We start from the raw sequence: 19,765 nt of genomic DNA on the forward strand, positions 1-19,765 counted from the left end.
GTTAATTTTTGATGCATAGCTCAGTCCGTTGGTTTGTTTATTTTATGCTAGGTAGGCATATAATATTTATTTTTTACTTATAATAAAAATAAATCGTATAAACACAATTGAAGTGATTAATTGGGAATATGTGCATATATGTATATATATATGTATATGTATATATATATGCATATATGTATATGTATACACATATAAACACACATATATATGTAAAGAAGAATTTATGTTTGTTTATTTGCATGCTTTTTTTATATAAATCAATAGTTTTAACTATGAGCTTGACAACATTTTGTACCCCCATTCCCCTCCCACCCATTTAAGTGAAAATTTGGTACCTCTTGATTAAATTTGCACATATGATGAAAATTACCATCTACAACAGATTTCAAAAAGAGTAAGGAAGATCACTGTTTATATTAGATTTTGAAAAACCATCGTATCTTACATTCCCAGCCCTTAAAAGAATTTTGGTACTTCTTGATGAAATTTTGTTCACTAGACATTCAAAATAAGATGACAAATACATAATGTCTACATCTGATTTTGAAAAAAAAAATCTTACTCTCATTCTTTATCCACCAGTACTTTAAATTTATAAAATAAAACACTACATTTTTGACGTGATGTCTTATAAATCGATGAACGCAGGCTGCACGCACGAAAAAGCATGACTCATTGTCACATTCCGCCTGAGCCGAGCCTGCAAGAACCGGCCAACCACTGTGCGACAAAATCTTCTATAATATCAAACATGTTAAGGCGGGCTTTTTAAAAGCAGCAATTTAAAAAATTTGATTTATCTGTCCAATTTCATCATTTCAAATTAACAATTTATTGACATTGATTTGATTTCAGTTTATTTCTATAACTAATTGTTTGTGATTATATTTAAACAAATTATTTAAATTTAATTTGCAAAAACTGTAAATAATATTTGAAAATTAAAAAGTATGCAATTTTTCATCAATGTTTTCTTATGACGTTATCATGTAAAATCATCGTCCGTAAACCGACTTTACAGACAACCCCCTTTTTTTTAATTGAATTACTCTCCCTAAAAAAAAGAGGTGTCTTAACACTGTGTAAAGCCCAGGCAATATTGGGTGCTTCAGCTGATAGGTGTATACATACATATAATTAATTCTATGTCTATTGCCAGACACGCGTGTGGTAGCTGCACCTGTATAAGCACACTTTCGTGAACATTGGGGGGGGGGGGGGGGGGGGCAGGGGGGCATAATAATTGGAATGGTGTGCCAAATGAAACTTTATGATAGTGAAACTACCCTGGAATAACTTTGTAAACTTGAATAGTCATAATAAGACTTAATCACAACTTCAAAAATACCTACTATTTATTAGCTAAGAAAAGTTTGATGGAACAAACATTTTGTTGGTTCTCTTTAATATTAAGAATCCTGCTTTATTTTAAATGTATTTTGAAAACTAAAGGTTGCAATCAAAAAGTTAACTTCTAGTGCATGTACAATTTTTTTTTTGTTTCAGTGGTAATAATTGGAGACAAAGTTACCAAAAAAAAGTTTGTTATTGTTGATTACATTATCTCGCTTTTGAAAGAAAAATAATCGGTGCATATTAATTTTTTTGTGTATCTTTATAACAAGTATACCACATAAAAATGTTTTTCTAATATGCAACTTTCTGATGCATTGTAAAAAGATACTTTTCCACATGTTCTTTGTATTAGGTACATTGTCTCTAATTAATTGTTTCTAATTGTTTTATACTATTTAGTTTAGTAACTATATTGTCTTAAATATTCACAATCTGTGACTGAAGATAAGGCTCACCGATGCTTTTAATTTTAGGGCAAGACTGTGATGACTGACCAGACATCACCGGAGAAGAAACAAGGACATGATGTAGTCTATGCAGAACTTGATTTACAGCAAGTAACAAAGCCACCAATTGTGCGTAGCGCTGATGAAAAGACTGAATATGCTGAAATTATTCATACTAAGACTAAAAAGGACAGTGAAAATAAATCTTAAACCTGCTTTTTACCCATTTTTATTGTTATATACTGTGTTAAACAATAATGATTGATCCAATTTTAAAGTAGGGTTTGCTGGTATTGTACATAAGTATAAAATTCAAATGTATGAATGTATAATTGTGTAAATTTCCAAGTATGATGTGGCACCTTTATTGTTGATATTGTAACATCGTACTGAGTTTTTATGTATTTTGTACGTTTTTGTTTACCAATGATAGGGTAAGAGCCAAAATCATTTTTTGTACATAGTATTAAGCTTTTACAGCTGTATATTTTGCCAGTGTTATACTTAAAACAAGTAAAGGGGAAATTAAAGTAAAAAATATACTGGTATACTTAGTAATATTTTGGAAAATTTTGAATTATGAATGTATCATTGTGTAAATTTTAATTTATAATGTGGCAGCTAAATTGTGGAGTGTATAATATTGGTACTGAGTTTTTATGTATTCTATAAGTTTTTGAACTGAATAGATCTTAGAATTTGAATGTGTAAAATTTTATGTGACTTGGCAGCTTTTTTGTAAACTATATTCTGTGTGCTTTACAGAGCAAAATACAAAATGTGAGTTTAATGAAGACTAATATTATCTTTACTTTAAAAGTATCTGACACATATTAATCTCATATATATAGATAAGGCTAATATTTAAGTTTTACATTTTGCCAGTGTTATATGTAACCAAGACAAGTGAATAGAAGAAATCTGGTTGACAATTATGGTGGGATTTTTTTAATTATTGCTTTTTTTTTTAATGAATTTCAAACCTGATAATTCTAACCACTTACCACTTGTAAAGTAGATTCTGGGTTAAACTACTGCAGTGTTACTTTTGTGTTATCCCTGTTCATTTAAAGTAAGATATAAAGAAACTGTTAAAAAGTTATGCAGTTAAGTCAAGTAATGCCATTTTCTTTGACTATATTCCTTTGTACTTACTGAATCACATATATACAAGCCATGTCTGTTTATAAAAAAAATAAAAGTAAAACATTAAATTTGTGTTTGAATTTTTTTACTTTTGTTACTCTATATATTACAAAGGAACATAAACATGTAATAAAATTTATGAAAATCATGAAGTCTCTTATAATTTTTTTAAAAATTGAGATTAGGATTGCTAACATATAATTTTGAAATTTAGTTCCTACTTTTTCTAGACCTTTAATAGCAATTTCCCTGACCTTTCAAACTATGTTAGAAGTATGTCTGTGGGTTGTTTATGCTGATGACCAGGAAGATACTGTGTGCTCTTTTAAGCAACCCTTTTCCCTCTCCGGGATCACGCTGAAGAATCATTCCGGTACCTTTATTGCTCAAAGAAAATATTTTCAAAGTGAGTAGATATGTTTGTGCTGCTGTAACTTGCTTTTCTTTCAGGTTGGCCACACAAAATCTCAAATGAAAATCCCTGACGTGCTGTATTAACTTGCATTTTGGTGTTTCGCTGTGTTATTTCGGTTTTAACACAATTCACTATATAATAATGTCCCTAATAGTAACAACCATGCATTGCACAAAAAAAGACAGGTCTTACAAATTACCTAACTATACAACTATAATAATCACAATTGCAATGTCTTTGCATTATTGAGTTAAAAACATTTTTAATCAATATAATTTGCTAGCCAAGTACGTTGAAACACTGTAGCATGCTCATTGGTCAGAGTAACTTGAGTTCGATTACTCATTATAGAACATTTTCATAGCTGTTTCTGAACTTTAAAAAAAAAAAAAAAACTACAGGTAAAACAAAATGTATTTTATTTTTGTTCAGCAATATAAAAACATTAATTTACAATTTTTTTTTGTTTATACCAAAACAATATATTTTATGTTTTTCAATAACAAATCTTATACATCAACATATAACAAAGCATATACATCATACAAATGGCACAGCATGTTGTAACAGAATAAAAGTCTTTAAAAAAGTGATAAAAAATTGTTTTTATGTAGTTTTGGTATATGTAAGCCTCACCTTAAGTCTGCCATCATTTAAGTCATAATCAGAAATATGTCCTTTAAAAAAATTTCAAACTTTATTGCATATTTCCTCACACACACAATGAAAATTATAAGTACTGCTTTCAGGAGTTAACCATTTATTAAAAAGGACTACTGCTTTCAAATTCCCACCTTTTCTTTCTGAAAAAATGCCTGTGAAGGATATAATTTCATTTGTAACAGCAGTGGCGGTCTACCAGAAATTTTCAAAATTGAAAATTGGAAATATGACTTGTTATAAAAACACATAATTTATAGTAAACATTAGATTTTGAAAACTATAAGAAAAGTAAATTTTATTTTAATTACAAACTGTAATTGTCTGCCCTTCTCAGAAGGGCAGAAATGAAATTATGCATTTGCCTGCAGATTTGTAACATTTTAAAATAATGTATGAGTTGTGTAGTAATATCCACCTTACATTAACACACGTTTAATCCTAATAATTAATTTTGTGACCTCTATAGGTATTAAAGTGTATTTTGTTGGCATACAACTACTATTGTACGTTTATAATAATTATCATTTATATATTAACACATTGGACCTCAGAGAGAAATAATTAACCTCAGAAAGCCACAAAAACATACCATTTTGCATCTGAATTTTAATAATACCTGATCATCCTCTGAATTGGGGGCAAGACACACTCTCTCTCTCTCTCTCTCTCTCTCTCTCTCTCTCTCTCTCTCTCTCTCTCTCTCCCCCCCCCCCCCCCATGGTAGAGCCCGAACTCCCAAAACTTTGCATACGCCCCTGCGATACCGTCCGAGCCTACCCAAAAATTAAATCCTGGAGCCGTCCCTGTGTAACAGTACTTGAAATATTAAAAAAAAAAAAAAAAAAATGACAAAACCTATGTTTTTTACAAACAGAATACATTAAACAATTATGTGCAGCTTAGGATTTACACATTTTTGGGGGGCAGTACATGGCCATATATTCTCATCAATGTATGATTGTTTCAAAGAAAAAAACCTACCATATAGAAAATAATCATTTTCCTGCAGAACAGACATTAAGTACAGATTATCATTGCAAGATAGGCACTGCTTGGTTTCGTAAAGTTTTTTTGGAAGTCAAAAATCCCCATAAAAGGTATACTTTAAATTGGAGGATTGCACATTTGAATGAACTAATATGCCAATAATAAAAATTGGGTAGAACAAAAAAAAGTCATTAAATAATGGAAGCAGGTTGACATACAAGCAAGACAGCACAGTGCAAAAAAGTGATTTTCCTGACTATTTTACCCAAGTTTCCCAGTTTTCTATATTGGTAGCAACTTTCAAGACCAAAAAAATGTTAATTGTTGTTTTAGTTGTAATAGCAGCAACTAGCACATTTTTTGTTGCAACTTCATGAAAGTTTCCATTTTATTTCATTTATCTATGCCCTAAAATGTGATGAAAGAATTTTAAAAACTTGATTTTTATGATTATTGACTAATTTGGTAAGACAGACAAAATCATTAAGCATAATGACTTTTTTAACTCAATTTCTGGAATTGAAAAAAGCACTACAGGTACAAAAAACTGTATTTTATTTTTGTTAAGCACTATAAAAACATTAATTCAGATTTTTTTGTTTTGTTTTTGTGTATACCAAACAAGTATATCATTTTATGTTTTTAAATAAATATTATATATCAACATATAACAAAGCATATATATATCATAAAAATGGCACGGAATGTTATTACAGAATAAAAGTCTTTAAAAAAGTGATAAAAACTGGTATTTATGCAGTTTCAGTATAATACTTCCCCATCCTTGAAGCATTCTCAAGCTTGAACGGTCCTGTGGACACGAAAAAACTGGAACAAAATAAATGACTGTAACAATATTTGCTTAACCATTTTTACGTGCTATAAAACAAATTAATAAAAAAAATTGACACATGCATTTTGTAAGCATAAACCTGTGAAACCAGCCTAATATATAATTCTTTAATAAATAATGCAAGCAGTAAAGTGTACATATTGGTGCCACCAGACATTTTCAGGTAATATGAAATGTATCCAAGCACAATCTGACACCACTTTGGGAATAATTACTTAAAATGGGAAGTATTATTAAATTCCTGTTGTGTAGAACAAACATTTCTTGCATTGCAGCACTAGTTGTGCTTTATAAAAATGCTGGTTTCGTTTATTTTATAATGTGTTGTATGTAATTTGTAATCTGCAAGCGGTAGAAACAATAGATTTTCTAGTTGGTGAATATACAAAATAAATTGTGATTTAGTTAACGTTTTGGCCAGATATTTGTCCGTGCAAACAGTCATAGTATCACAAATGTGTTACTTTCGAAATTAAGTTGTGCCATGTGTATCCAGTAGGTTCTTAAACAGATTCATCATTTTAATGTTTGAAAGGTTTCTCCATGTCTCGTGTCAAAGTTGTTATTTTTTTTTTTTGTCTCTTGATTATAGTATTGTTCTGTATAACTCTACGACAAAATTTTTTAAATTTATCGTGGAAACAGCCAAGCGACAAGTTAGCTTCAGTAATTTGTTTCTCGGCCGCAGCACACATAATGTATGTATCTGAGTGTTTTACATGTACTTTACTATTACATAAACAAAATTTGCCAAGATTAAAAATATGCAGTGTCAAAAAAACTGAGGGAGACCTTCCAAGTGTAAACAACAGCCAAATGTCAATAGTAAGATTATCTATGATAACTACAATAATAACAAAGAAATTACTAGTACAAAATCTTTTACAACTCACAATGATCAAACACTAAGTATTTAGAAAAGCATAACTAAATAACGCGATGCCAGGCATGTATTACAAGAAGTATATCAACAATGAATAAACTAAGATTCATAGACAATCAGTTTTGACCACTTAATTTAACTTCACATACCCGATGTGTTCTCACTCTCCCATTGCTGACGCTAAAACAATGACAATGGAAGAGCTATGATGTCACGAACTTGCAACCAATAAAGAGTTATTGTCAATGTTTATGGTGAGGATTAAATTGTTAAATTTTTAAACACAAATTATAATGAAAATTAAAATGTGCATGAAAAAAAAAATTAAATGAACTTTTTATGGCTTTATCATACAAGTTAATTATTTAAATGACTTAGCTACAGCAAAATTAATTTTCTAGGAATCATCCCTTTTACCCTTATCAGAGCCTTCAAGTTAGTTTGATGAACAATTGTGGCAGTGCGTAAGGATGGAAGCAGATAAAATGTGGTTGAGTCTCAAAGTCAATACCAACACTTCCTTTCAAACCCCCGTCCACAATGCCTTCAACAGAGCTGGGCATACACTTTATGGGAATTTTACGAATGAGATGACCAATAGTGAGGACGCACCTACAAACTTAGCATATTATAGTTTTCTGCATCTCGATAAAATGCTATAAAAAAAACATTATTGCATAAACCATTTTTTCATTACTAATGTTTATTTAACCATCAAATACATCACGTTAATAAAATGTTAAGTTTCTCCAGTTCTGCAGGTCGATTCATGCATTATTTCAATCCCACGGAAATGACAATATGGCACTAATTTGAAAGTGGTGCCCTTGCCTGGAGTGGGAAGGCTCGAGACACTTCCCAGCGCAGTACTCTGACAAGCAGACGTCTGCCCTATAGCCCGACCCGGCCTGACCAGTGTATCGGCAGCATGATGCGTGACTGCTCACAGAGAACCCCGAGGATGGTCACCTTGCCAGCAGGAGGGGAGTTACCAACCTTCCTCTCTTTGTTCCCGGAAGGGAGACATGCAGGCTGACCAACTGCTGCCCAGATGGTTACTAGTCAGTGCATCCGGTGTGAAGTTTCTTCGCCACAAGTGAGGGCGGGAGGGGGAAACTGTCTACTCAGGCTTCGCCCGGGTCGCGACTGGTTTTTGTTTCAATATTGCCGTAAGACAGCCACAAACTAGCAAGTTAAAAAAAAAAACATTACCTTTGCTAGTTCTCCAACTACAGGACCGAAGGTGGTGCAAGTTTTCAGTGATGTGCGTATCCAGGACGGTAGGTGGTTTTGAACATGGCCTTGCAGGAACCGGTCGTCAACCAGAAGAATCGACGAGTAATCCTTGTAATGCCTCACAGCACGGCCGATTGACTGGTTAACAGCTTTCATGCACAAGTTTTCGTACAGCTGTCTTCCCAAGCCAGTTTTCTACACAAAATTAAAAAGTGAACTCACAAACACAAAATAATAAAAAATTATAAAATAAAAAAGAAATAAAATAACACATATAATGCAAAATTATTCATATAACTGAAAATTTATTTTTATAAAAGCCATATTTATACAGTACAATGGAATACCAATTATATGCAGGTGTTAGGGGGGTAAAAATAAAACCTTCATTGTTGACTAACTGGGAAAATATAGTCACATCAGATGAAGGTATTAATGATGTGTTTATCTCAACTGCTATGTAAACCATCATCAGTTTGTTCTTCAACTAAATATATATGCATTATGCTGGAAAAGCAATGAAAATGCTAACCCCATTTTTATATTTAAACTTTGTAATTTTATTGATTCCTTGACAGTCAATAGCCATCTCCTCCTCCCTTTGCCCCAGGCCTTAGCCACTATAAGTTCAAACCTTTTTTTTTAAGAGTTTTCTTTATAATTGAATTTTTAAAAAAACGTTTATGGTCACACTAAAATATTTTAGAACTCCAACTTTTACACACATTAATTTAAATAATGATATTTCTTGAGAAAAGAAAACTGAACATTTTATATTTTGTTTTTTATTTAATTGTTTTAATACTTTGTTCTTAAGTAAATTGTTTCATTATTTTTTTAAAACCAGTCATATATATATATATATATATATATATATATATATATATATATATATATATATATATATATATATATATAAATAAACGAGCAATTCTTGTGTGTGTATGTATATATATGTATACGTATATATACATATATGTATATGTGTGTGTACACACACACACACACACACACATATATATATAATCTGAATCTCGGAAACTGCTCCAACGATTTTCATGAAATTTAGTATGCAGGGGGTTTCGGGGGCGATAAATCGATATAACTAGGATTCAATTTTAGAAAATGTTGTTTTATCCGTGTTTTAAATAATCAACTTTATTGATAATCAACTTAAACATAAATGACTCTTCCTGACATCTATTGGCGAGTAATAATACCATTTTTTATAATTGGGAGCAACTAACTGCTTTAAAGACACAACACTAAAGCTACTCCAGTAGATGGCGTTGTTAAGCAACACTAAGCCAATGTGTGTTTGGTTTGATGTTAGACCAAGAAAATCAATTGTTTACTTATATTATTTGTGTCTTTTATATTATTTGTGTTCACTTAAAAATGCCTAAACGATCTTTGAAAAAAACAAAAAAAAAAAACGGGTCTTCATGCATGGCATGTTATATGTGGCATTTTCTAGAGTTAAGCGACCAACTACGTTTAAAGTCCATCTTCCAAATGAAAATCCTCGACATACCTGCAATATGGTATGGAAGGAAGTATTAGATTAAGACCCGATTTCAAAATTAAAACTGTGATGACAAAAATATATATACTTACGTAGTTGATTGATAAACTGTAAAAAATTAAGTATTTGTTTCTAATAAAATATTTAACTAATTACACTAATGATTTTTTATTTAAATAACCAGTTCATATTTTATTATTATTATGTCGGTAAGATCGGTTGGTTAAGAGGGCTATAAACAATATATCAGAGCGGGCATTGTTACAAGCCTAGGCCGCCATCTGGCTCCGGTGTAACTACACTCCCTACTGAAACAAAACAATTAATTTTTTCTTTTCACAGGTTTTTGAAACCTCACTAGTTTAGAGTTTAAATGTTGTATCCCTAAAGCAGTTGATTTTGTTGGAAAGTGTGTGATTGCACATCTTCCACAAATCATGGCTTTTCTCAAATGCGAGGCCACCTGAGCAATGATTATCATATGTATTTTACATGCACTTCCTGAATATTAGTTAGTTCATTTACGATGTAACACATGCTGGATGCAGAATCATTAAAGTGTTAAAATGAATTTGAAACAAATATTGTTTGTCATTAGTGATATCCAACAGATTAACTGTTTTTCATTAATTTACTAATCAACAAATTTGCTTTATCTAAACAATTTCAGCCAATCAAAATCAAATATTTAAGTCCATTATTACCTTAGCTTCAAGATGTTTCATTTTCTCGGCAAGTTCAGGCGACTTTATGCTTGCGTAGGGAAGTCCAACTACAATTACACAGCGACCAAGATCATCGCTAAAATTCAAACCTTCACTCAGCTTCCCACCTGAAAATAAGACATATGCCTAATACCATGCCCTAGAATAATGGTAAGTTAATGTTGCAAGAGCTATATAAATAATTTGAAAAGATGATCACAGAAGGACGGTGATTCAAATGTTAATGGTTGCGTGTAGCAACAGTATTTTTACTTTGTTAATTGTGAATGCCTTATTTAATGGGCATAGTTTCATGTCAACTGGACCGGAAAAATGATATGTGAGAGAGAGAGAGATTGTGTGTGTGTGTGTGTGTGTGTGTGTGTGTGTGTGTGTGTGTGTGTGTGTGTGTGTGTGTGTGTCTGCATGCATGCAAACACAGCATTATATTTTAGTTATGATTCACATGAACAGAACTGTGCATGCTGAAGCCATAAAGTATTCTTTATATGTATGAATTTTGGGATATATATATATATATATATAGAGAGAGAGAGTTGAGAGGCTGCCATGATTATAATCGTCGGCCCCACCTGTTAGCCTTGGCTATGGGTTGTTAGAGTGATCCCAGATGTTCTCTGGCAAAAACAAACAGGAATTTGACGTTTGATAGTTTGCGATAAAACTACCAGGTGGAAGCTTTGAGTTGGTTCACTGAACTTGTGTGTGAGGAGCAGCTTCACTACAATGTACTTATTATTTTGGGCATCGGTTTAGAGCTCCTTGTTTCCATTTTCTTTATACCAAAACATGCAAACACTATTAAATAAGGTGTACATTGGTACACAACAAACTCATGACTCATGAGGTATACTACGTCAATTATTCAAAGAGCAAACAAATATTCGTTATTTCAAAGTGTTAGTACTTAAGGTCAAACCAAATATGAATAGTTTATTATTCGTATTCGAAAATTTGAATAATAGCACAGGCCTAATTAATATTAGTCATAAGTAGACACAATACTAAGGCAGGCTTTGTGCTATGTAAGTAGAGAATCATTATTTTCATTACTCATAACAACTGAGAATGGGGAGATAATATCAAGTACCGTTACAGATCTAAGTCATAAGTAAACTGTCAATTTTACTAGTGTCGGCATTTCATTTTGGTGTCATACCACTAACTTCATTACAAAGGAATGAGTATAATTTGTGCATTTAATTTACTTCCAATTTAAAGATCAAGTAATGGTGTAAGCTGCAATACACTGGGTGATCGGAACAGAGTTTATTTAACCAAGGAGGAAGTGTTTTTGCAAGACATTCAGAAAGCGGTTTATGAACTAGAAGATGGAGCCGAAGATATGGGTAAATGCCCTGGCGTAAGCTAGTAACCAAGAGTAAGATATCCGTAGTAACTATTCAATACAAATGGAGGTAAATGCAGGCAGAAATGCCAGAGACATTTTTCAATTAAATATAGAAACTTTATATGTATACAATTTCTTAGGTATATTTTGCAAGAAAATATTGCAGTGGAATATGTACCCGTAAAGTTATTTGGATTTAGCCGAAAGTAAAAACATTTTCAGGGTAATTGAAAATATTTTTACTTTTAGATAAATCCAAATAACTTTACGAGTAGATATTTCACTGCAATACTTCTTTGCAAAATATATCGAAGAAATAATTTAAAACACTAGATACTATTAATTATAAATGATATATCACAATAAATAAATAAAAAATTAAAGTAATAGGTAGGGTTTTAAGTCCCACAGTTATGTACAGATGTATAAGGCAATGGGACCGCAAGTGGACATTTAACCACCCAAATACCAACTCTGTACTCAACAATTCTAGTCATTCCTGGGATTAGGATTGAACCATTAACTCTGGTCGTGTAAGCATAATTGGTAGCATGAACAATCCAGCCTTTGAAAATCACTTTCTAAAAAAAAGTAAACTTTTACCAATGACGCTGAACAGCAATGCTCCATTTTGGCTACTGTTTTTCCTCTTGGTAGCATGCACTGCTGATTCATAAGTCTTCAACAGTTGTTCAGCTAATCCTGATCCCTTTAACTCAATGACAACCTAAAAAAATAATTACTTAATGTGAATATTATTTCATGTAGATACAACTACAGGACCGAGAGAGATGTAAGTTACATAAACACCACTGCTAAATAGTTTTCAACCAATCTCTCTCCCAAAAAGTGTATACTTGAGCAGCTCCATAACTAGGACAAAACTAGATATTGATTGGAACCATAAAACCAAAGAAATATTACAAGATTCACAATGTTTATGTCACTGTATTAATTTGTGTTTATCACAAAAAATAAATATCTCCAAAATAACACAATCACTGCATGTAAGTATCTTAAAATACACATGTTGCATTTGTTTGCTCTGTAACTAATTATAGGAAGGTAAATCAGAGAATTTATAATTGGTAATGTAATATGTAATTGCTGTCTTAGTCACTTTAAATGTAGGGATTCATTTGTAAATTCCTAGGAAATAACTAATTGCTGAGCTACTGGTATATAAAATTTATGTACATTACCTGAAGTGACTTAAAGACAAAGATAATTTCTCTTGAAAGACCAGCTATAAGAACCAACTCTAAAAAGGCTAGTACTAAAATTGACATGGCTCATAAGTAGAGATGATAGAAAATGGTTTAAATGATATAACCACAATAAATGCTACAAACTCAATTATTGGTGACAAAATGCTGTAATATCACTAACTAGCAAATTTTAATAACATAATTTTCGTGCTTGTTTTTACAATCAAACTGTTTGTTAATTTGAAAACTCATGTCCATATACTACAATAACACGTGAACACAGTAATGATGTAGGGAAAATGTGCCTTGAAGTACTCAAAGTAGGTTTTATACTTAAAGGCTCTGCTTACTTGGGCACACACAGGGTGTGCAGCGCTTCAGGAAAATCCACATGATTTCAAAACTACTCAAGATATCTGAGTAGGGCCTGCTTATGAAAAGCATTTAAGGGTTCGCTGAAGGTCGATATATGTTTTGTTTCCGGATTAAGTTTTTAAACTCTATTTTTAGAAGAGTTAAATTGGCCACAACACGTGTTTTCTGAGTAATTTTTAGACGTAAAACCACCGGTACAGATTCTTGAAAGCAATTAAGAGCCTTGCATTACACATTTATCTTAATTTCTCCGCCATATAATGTTACGTTACAGTTATCCTGTGACGACGAGAAGACTGCGCGCCAGTCCAGAGGAGACACCGCGCTAGAAGCACCAGCGAGCGTCGCACTTATCATCCCACCTCGCTAACACACACACGCCCCTGACGAGGCGGGCCCCTTAATTCTCAAAGGTGTCAGATTTTTTTAAAAGTAATCCTTAAACATGTCATACACTTCTTTTTACAGTTATCATTATATTGTCGAAATACAGCATGTTACTTTTCTTCTACAGTAGCGGCTTTCATCACAGGGTAATGAAGTAAGATATTTACACATCATAATCACTTCATCAGATATATATTTAGAACGTTTACATGAGTGCCTCTTCTCTCTTCTAACAATTCACTCACTAAGTTTCTTTTGACTAGTTTGAATATGTTTTACAGACTTGAAACAAGCTTACAACAAATTTATGACAAACCTTTGTTCTGTAACCGCTTACAACGTTACATATCCAAGTGTGGTCTCATTGCTTTTTTGGATTTACTGTTTTTATTTTACATTCTGATGCAAGTTGTATACATTTTCTTAAGAAAGAATCTTGAAGGTTTTTTGTTTGACCATTAAAAAATAAATAAAAAATATCAACGTGTGCTTCAAAAGCTATCTTCACATAACACCTTTCCAAACAGCACTCACGGACAATGTAAAATTGTTTGCATACGCTTCATTCCCTGAAACATAACCTTCTCCTCAAACACGTTTCATTTTTGCATTCTCAAGAAATTTGGTCTTCTCTTGATTAACACACTTTCTTTTTCTCCAAGGTATAGGCTTACTATCTTTCTCCACAACATTTTCCTTGTAACTATTCATTTCAAGTAAAAAGATAACATAAATATCTTGTAATTTCACAAGTACTAGCAGCTTTAACTCACAATAGAAACAACACAAAACATAGAGGAAACGCAAATCTAGTAGTGCATAAATAAACCACCGAACAATGCACTCAGAAATAGTTGCACATCTGTTTTCAAACAGTAGTATCAACTTTGAATTTTGAAATATTTGGCTGGGAATTTTACGACATGTGCTATAAATCATGGCCAAAGAGAACATGCATTCTGCATAAAAAGGGTAGTCCATCTCAGTTTATGATGCATAATATTTTATGTGTAAGCAATATGTTTGCTACATTTAAAATACTGTAAAAGTATTTGAACTCATTAACTGGGGGAAAAATGTCTGAGAAACCTTTAAAAACAGCGATGCATCTTGAAATGTTTGAAAAACTTATAAATGCTATAAGAACTTGAAATAAATACTATAACTATATTTACTAATGCTATTTTCCACCATCTACCTCTATACATAAAATATCATACAAATGATATATATGAACAAATGAATGCTAATTTACAAGTAAATAAGTCTTACCTGTTTCTTTTGCTCCAATTTAGCAATGAGTCCTTCTTTAACAAAATGGTTGTAAACCAAATGCTCATACTCGTATGATGAAAAGAAGCAAACAACGCCAGCAGGAACAACATTGCATGTGTTGATCAACAACCTTCCAAGTTCATTCAACTAAAGGAAACAGAACATAAGTTTTTCAAAAGTTAAATTGTTAAAATGTTTTTAAAAATTACAATACAGAATCAGAAAGAATGAGAAACTAATATGTTTTGTGGTATTTACTGAATGAAACAAAACTGTTGAAAGCACACAACAGTTTAGAAGGGTGAATTTTCCAAACAGTTATCCACAACGCCAAAATAAAAACATTCAAACATAAGCTAAAGGACAGATATCACAAGATTACAGTGATCTGTGATACAATAAACAATCAGGGGGGCCACTAAACTTGGATTTTGAAATTCATGCACATTTCCAGGTTTTCAAGGAACAAAATAAAATTTTTCACAGAATTTTTTTTTCCAGTAATGTTATTTAGGTACTAACAAAACAGACCCCAAACTTATATTTCAAGCAATGACAATATAAATAATTTAACTACAGATTCTGAAATTGCACAACATCATGAGCTATAACGAATAACAACCAGTGTGTTGACAAAGAGGGCTTCGCTTTGGTGCAAAATGTGCGTAAGTCCAAAACCAACTAGAGCTCTGATGCAAAATCATTTTTTCAAGAACAAAAGAAAATGCCTATGCAAGTGGGCATTCAAACTATTTCAACTCTTAAAATGGTCATTTAACCTGCCTTTAAAACAACCAAAGCTCTTTTTGCTACTCTATTTAAACCCTCTGTTCAAGAAAGGAGATTGTAGAATATATCACTAATAAACTCAGTCCACCTCAAGTCTAGATGGCTGAACTCCGAACCAAATTTCATACACACGCTTCATTTCACGTCTCAGTTCTGGAAGAAGACTTTAATAGAATTAACAATACAGTATTCTCACCCAATTGGTGCTTAATTAGTCCTTGTTAAGGGAAACTCCATCCTGAGCAAATTGCCAGCAAATGATGACCTTAACAACGCAAGTAGGGCTAGTCCTAAGCCTTGACCAACAGCATCACTGCATTGATGCCAATCCAGATCCCAGAGGAGCATCGCACCTTAGTTCCCAAAGGAGCAGGAAATCGTGTATCAAAATTTCAGAGGATTGAGAACCAAATCTATTAAATTTGCTGAAAACCTTGTCAACTTCCACTATATCATCTGTCTCACGGAAAGTTGGTTTAAAGATCATAGAAAAAATCCTCTCTATTTCACAGACCAATATCTCATCTACAGAAATAATAGAAATGCTTTACTTACATTTTGATAGCAGTTAATAAAAACCATGACTACCATGGAATAAAAACTGTTGGTATAAAAATTAAAATGTTGCAAACCAATATTATAACTGTTGGTAATATCTATTTACCTCCACAAACAACTACTAATACATATTTTTCTTATCTTGAAACATTAAAAGAAGAAATTCATCACCTGTCAACGTGATTTATTGATACTTGGTGACTTCAATATTCCCGGTTTTGATTCCTCGAATAAACAGTCTATTAACATCTCGCATACACACATCAAAAACAAGGCTACAAACATACACACATCTTATGTCGATTAATGGACCCATGACATTTTGCTTCATCACTAAAACAAATGTGCTGTGGGAAAGTTGCATCATCGATGCTGTTAGGCATAAATGCAACAAAGTACACACACTTTTGTCTGTGGTTCAGTTTAATTTCATAAAGCAGCTGGATTTTTTAAGTGCGGAGCCTCAAGCATGTGTGCAAAACATTTTGAAAGGTAGTTTTTGAAATCCCCAAAGCTAAACATATATGGATAACTGATTTCTTAGAGCTTCTAATGCAGGATTGCCTTATGCGTTCTTCATCTTCCTCCGATGTTCTTGGTCAGCAGGAAGATTTTTTTTCTTGAGAATACCAGTTTCTTTGAACTCAAAAGTTTTTTCATCTGGAGGTTTTCCTCGCGGATGCAGATATTGCCACTTCCATTGCACTGAGACAACCAGCTTTAGTTCGGCACACCACAACACAAACTGAGCCCTCTGCTGACCGGTCCACATCTCGCCATGCGCCCCCTCACACTAAAGTGGAGAGAACAGCACAGTTGCAAGGTCACACGAAAACCAAACCCTGACCACCAAAAAACTAAAAACAAATCTAGTATCACATTATATACACTGAGAAGATATCTAACATCCAGCAGCTTAAAGAGAGGGTTGCTGCAGCAATTGCAACTGTAACTTTGGACACTATTCAGAAGACATGGCAGGAGATCGAATACCGCAACCACGGCTATAAATGGTACCCACATCAAAGTTTAATAAGTCTAAAAATTTAAACCTTCCTGAACATTTCAAGATGCCACACGTATACAGCCATAAAATATTTATTTTATAATAACAGTTTAGAATCCTGGCAATCAATTTCAATGAACCTGTATTACAAAACATTTGTTCCAATTTATAAGTGATTTCAAATGTTGTGTTGAACGTAAATGTTCTGTAAGGTAATTACACAGGGGCAGATGCCCAATCCCCCATGTTCTACACGCCTGACCTATGTAAAGACTTCTCCTTTCCACACCTTCTTTCTCCAGGCTCCCAGCAACCAGAGCAGAAAAACCGTAGCTATTGCTGGCATGGCTGGAGAAGAGGAGGCGGGGAATGTGAGGTGGGTGCCGGAAACTGCAGCTCAAAACCACACCACGGATCACGCTTCCCCCACCTGAACCGACACAACCGCGCAGAAAAACATGCTTGGCCAAATACTATTGCTACCTACCCAACATGCCAATCATACACAGAACCGCAACAGTTTCAGATGTTAACAAAAATCACACTAGTAACAAGAAAACTTCAGGGCACAACCCAAATTGAAAAACCCTAAAAACACTACGTGAAAATATACTAACAAGAAAAATTAACACAAAATAAAATCTTAATCATAAGAAAAATTATTATGAATTAGATAAATATAAACGTACCATCTCTGGTGAACTACGATTCTGGTAATTAAACCTAAATGTTTGGCCTGTAGGCCCAACAGACACAACAACAGGCAAAACATTTTCTTTGGGTATTATATGTCCACAGGAAAATTCTGCAATACGTGATCTGCAGCCTCCAGCAGAAACATAGAGTTGTTCAACAAATTCTTCAAATGGTTGCATTGTACCCCCAGCAACGATCACAGACCTTTGAAAAAAGTAAAATAAACTCTACACAATCAAAGAGCAAAGAAAATAAATCACAATATATTACACATCTATGGCTAGACACAGAAAACAGTGATATTCAGCTGAACTTATTTTTAAGTAGTTATAAATAGCAACAAGTATTTCCAAAAACAAAAATTTTACATGCAAAGCTTCACTTGTCTACAATCAAAAATGTATTTCTAGCTATAGCAATATTTGTTAAAAGATGTGTACAATTAAATATCGTATTTACAGTTTTTTAAAGTACCTACTGTTTATTTTACACTCAAACCCATGTCACACATTCCTTTAAATTTCAATCCTGTAAAGTGTATATCATGATATTTAAGTTTCAAAATATTGTAAAAAAGATACAATTTTGGAGTGGATGTCCCTCCCATGGTATGTCATAATTTGAAAAGAAAATATTTAGAACATCACGACTATGTTTTTTTTATACTACAACACCAATTGATAGTTTAGATTTATTCATCTTTGTGCTATGCGTGGCAACACAAAAAATATACATCTTGTATTTTCAAATCTTTGATTATCTAGTAAATGTAAATTTTTTAAAATATGTGACGTGACATTGGAAATGCCCAAGTATTGTCATTGGAGCATTGTCACGGCCCGGCCAACCCTGCAACACTTGCTCGGAAACAAATGGAAGGGGGAAGGTGTGATGATCCAACACTAGACGCTTTCCAACTGTTGATCTGAACCACGCCGAGTTCAGGCAAGCAGTCAAACACAAGAGTAAATGTTCAACTTACACCATCTGTGTCTAGGCTAGATAAGCTGGAGTTTGAACATGGAGTCAGGGATGTAGCCACATGGGGCGGCATGGGGCGGTGAAACCCACACTCGGAAATCGCCGACCCACACTAATTTTATCTAAAAACCATATCTCTATTCCTGGATGTATGGCAAGGAATGTTATCTCCTTGTTGCGCTAAGCAGTTTTTGCCGCCTGGCCGGAGCTGGAGGAGTGAATATGGAAGGGGGATGAGCTATTTTTAGACAGTCTTGCTGCGTGTGATGTGCCGCTGCAGAGAAGCTCTCTGCTACTTCCTTCCCACCCCAAGTCTCTACGTTGCTAGGCAACCATTCCTCCCCCTCTTTCCTTACGTTGGAGGGACAAAGACAAGGTCAAACACTCTGTGCCGCCTAGCCTGGCTCGTTTGCCGCCGCGCGTCTGATGATTTAGAGATAACAGTGCCGCCAGGCGTCAACAAAGGACCTTCCTATCTTCCGTGTTAAGTGACAAGCAAACCACTCTATTGCAGCATCAAAAGTGACATGTAGGCCTATACTAAAACATTAATCTGTTGTATGAGTGTCAGAGTGGATAGGTCTTTTGTAGATTCAACCATCAACAAACTTCAGAGACTGAAAGATTTTGAAGGATTAAATGAGAGGGAAATTGCATCATATTTGGAAATGTGTGCAAGTAAAGGTGTCTCAGTTCACACCAAGCCAACAAATGCTGCTCATTTCAAGAACATTAAATTACAGTACCTCCAAACACTAATTGAAAACATTCAAGTCAGATTTACCGATTGTGACATTCTAACATGTTTTTCCATTTTTAACCCTACACATCTTCCATCTCCTCATGACCATCGCTTTGATGTGTATGGAACAGAAGCTATAAAACTGTTGTCTGCAAGATT

At 33.3% G+C, this 19,765-nt stretch overlaps 2 protein-coding genes across 4 annotated transcripts in view; one reads left to right on the plus strand and one right to left on the minus strand.

Moving 5' to 3' along the window:
* The window catches only part of LOC134529781 (fasciclin-3), a 64,976-nt gene extending 61,957 nt beyond the window's left edge, over window positions 1-3,019 (plus strand). Inside the window, exon 10 of the mRNA XM_063364220.1 lies at window positions 1,833-3,019. Within this exon, the coding sequence (XP_063220290.1) occupies window positions 1,833-2,015 (183 nt within the window). The 3' untranslated portion in view covers window positions 2,016-3,019. The remainder of the gene's footprint in view (window positions 1-1,832) is intronic.
* Window positions 3,020-3,768: 749 nt separating this feature from the next.
* The window catches only part of LOC134529782 (ATP-dependent DNA helicase DDX11), a 50,632-nt gene continuing 34,635 nt past the window's right edge, over window positions 3,769-19,765 (minus strand). For 2 of the 3 annotated variants that reach the window (XM_063364224.1, XM_063364225.1), the window contains exons 12-17: window positions 17,877-18,087; window positions 14,832-14,981; window positions 12,193-12,316; window positions 10,218-10,345; window positions 7,965-8,183; window positions 3,802-5,844 (exon numbers count right to left, since the gene is read on the minus strand). In XM_063364224.1, coding sequence (XP_063220294.1) covers window positions 5,812-5,844; window positions 7,965-8,183; window positions 10,218-10,345; window positions 12,193-12,316; window positions 14,832-14,981; window positions 17,877-18,087 — 865 coding nt within the window. In that variant the 3' untranslated portion in view covers window positions 3,802-5,811. Of the gene's footprint in view, window positions 5,845-7,964; window positions 8,184-10,217; window positions 10,346-12,192; window positions 12,317-14,831; window positions 14,982-17,876; window positions 18,088-19,765 lie in introns of all 3 variants that reach the window. The other variant, XM_063364223.1, reaches the window with a different exon arrangement.

The sequence above is a fragment of the Bacillus rossius genome, chromosome 2, assembly GCF_032445375.1.
Source record: "Bacillus rossius redtenbacheri isolate Brsri chromosome 2, Brsri_v3, whole genome shotgun sequence".
NCBI classification, from domain to species: Eukaryota; Metazoa; Arthropoda; class Insecta; order Phasmatodea; family Bacillidae; genus Bacillus; species Bacillus rossius.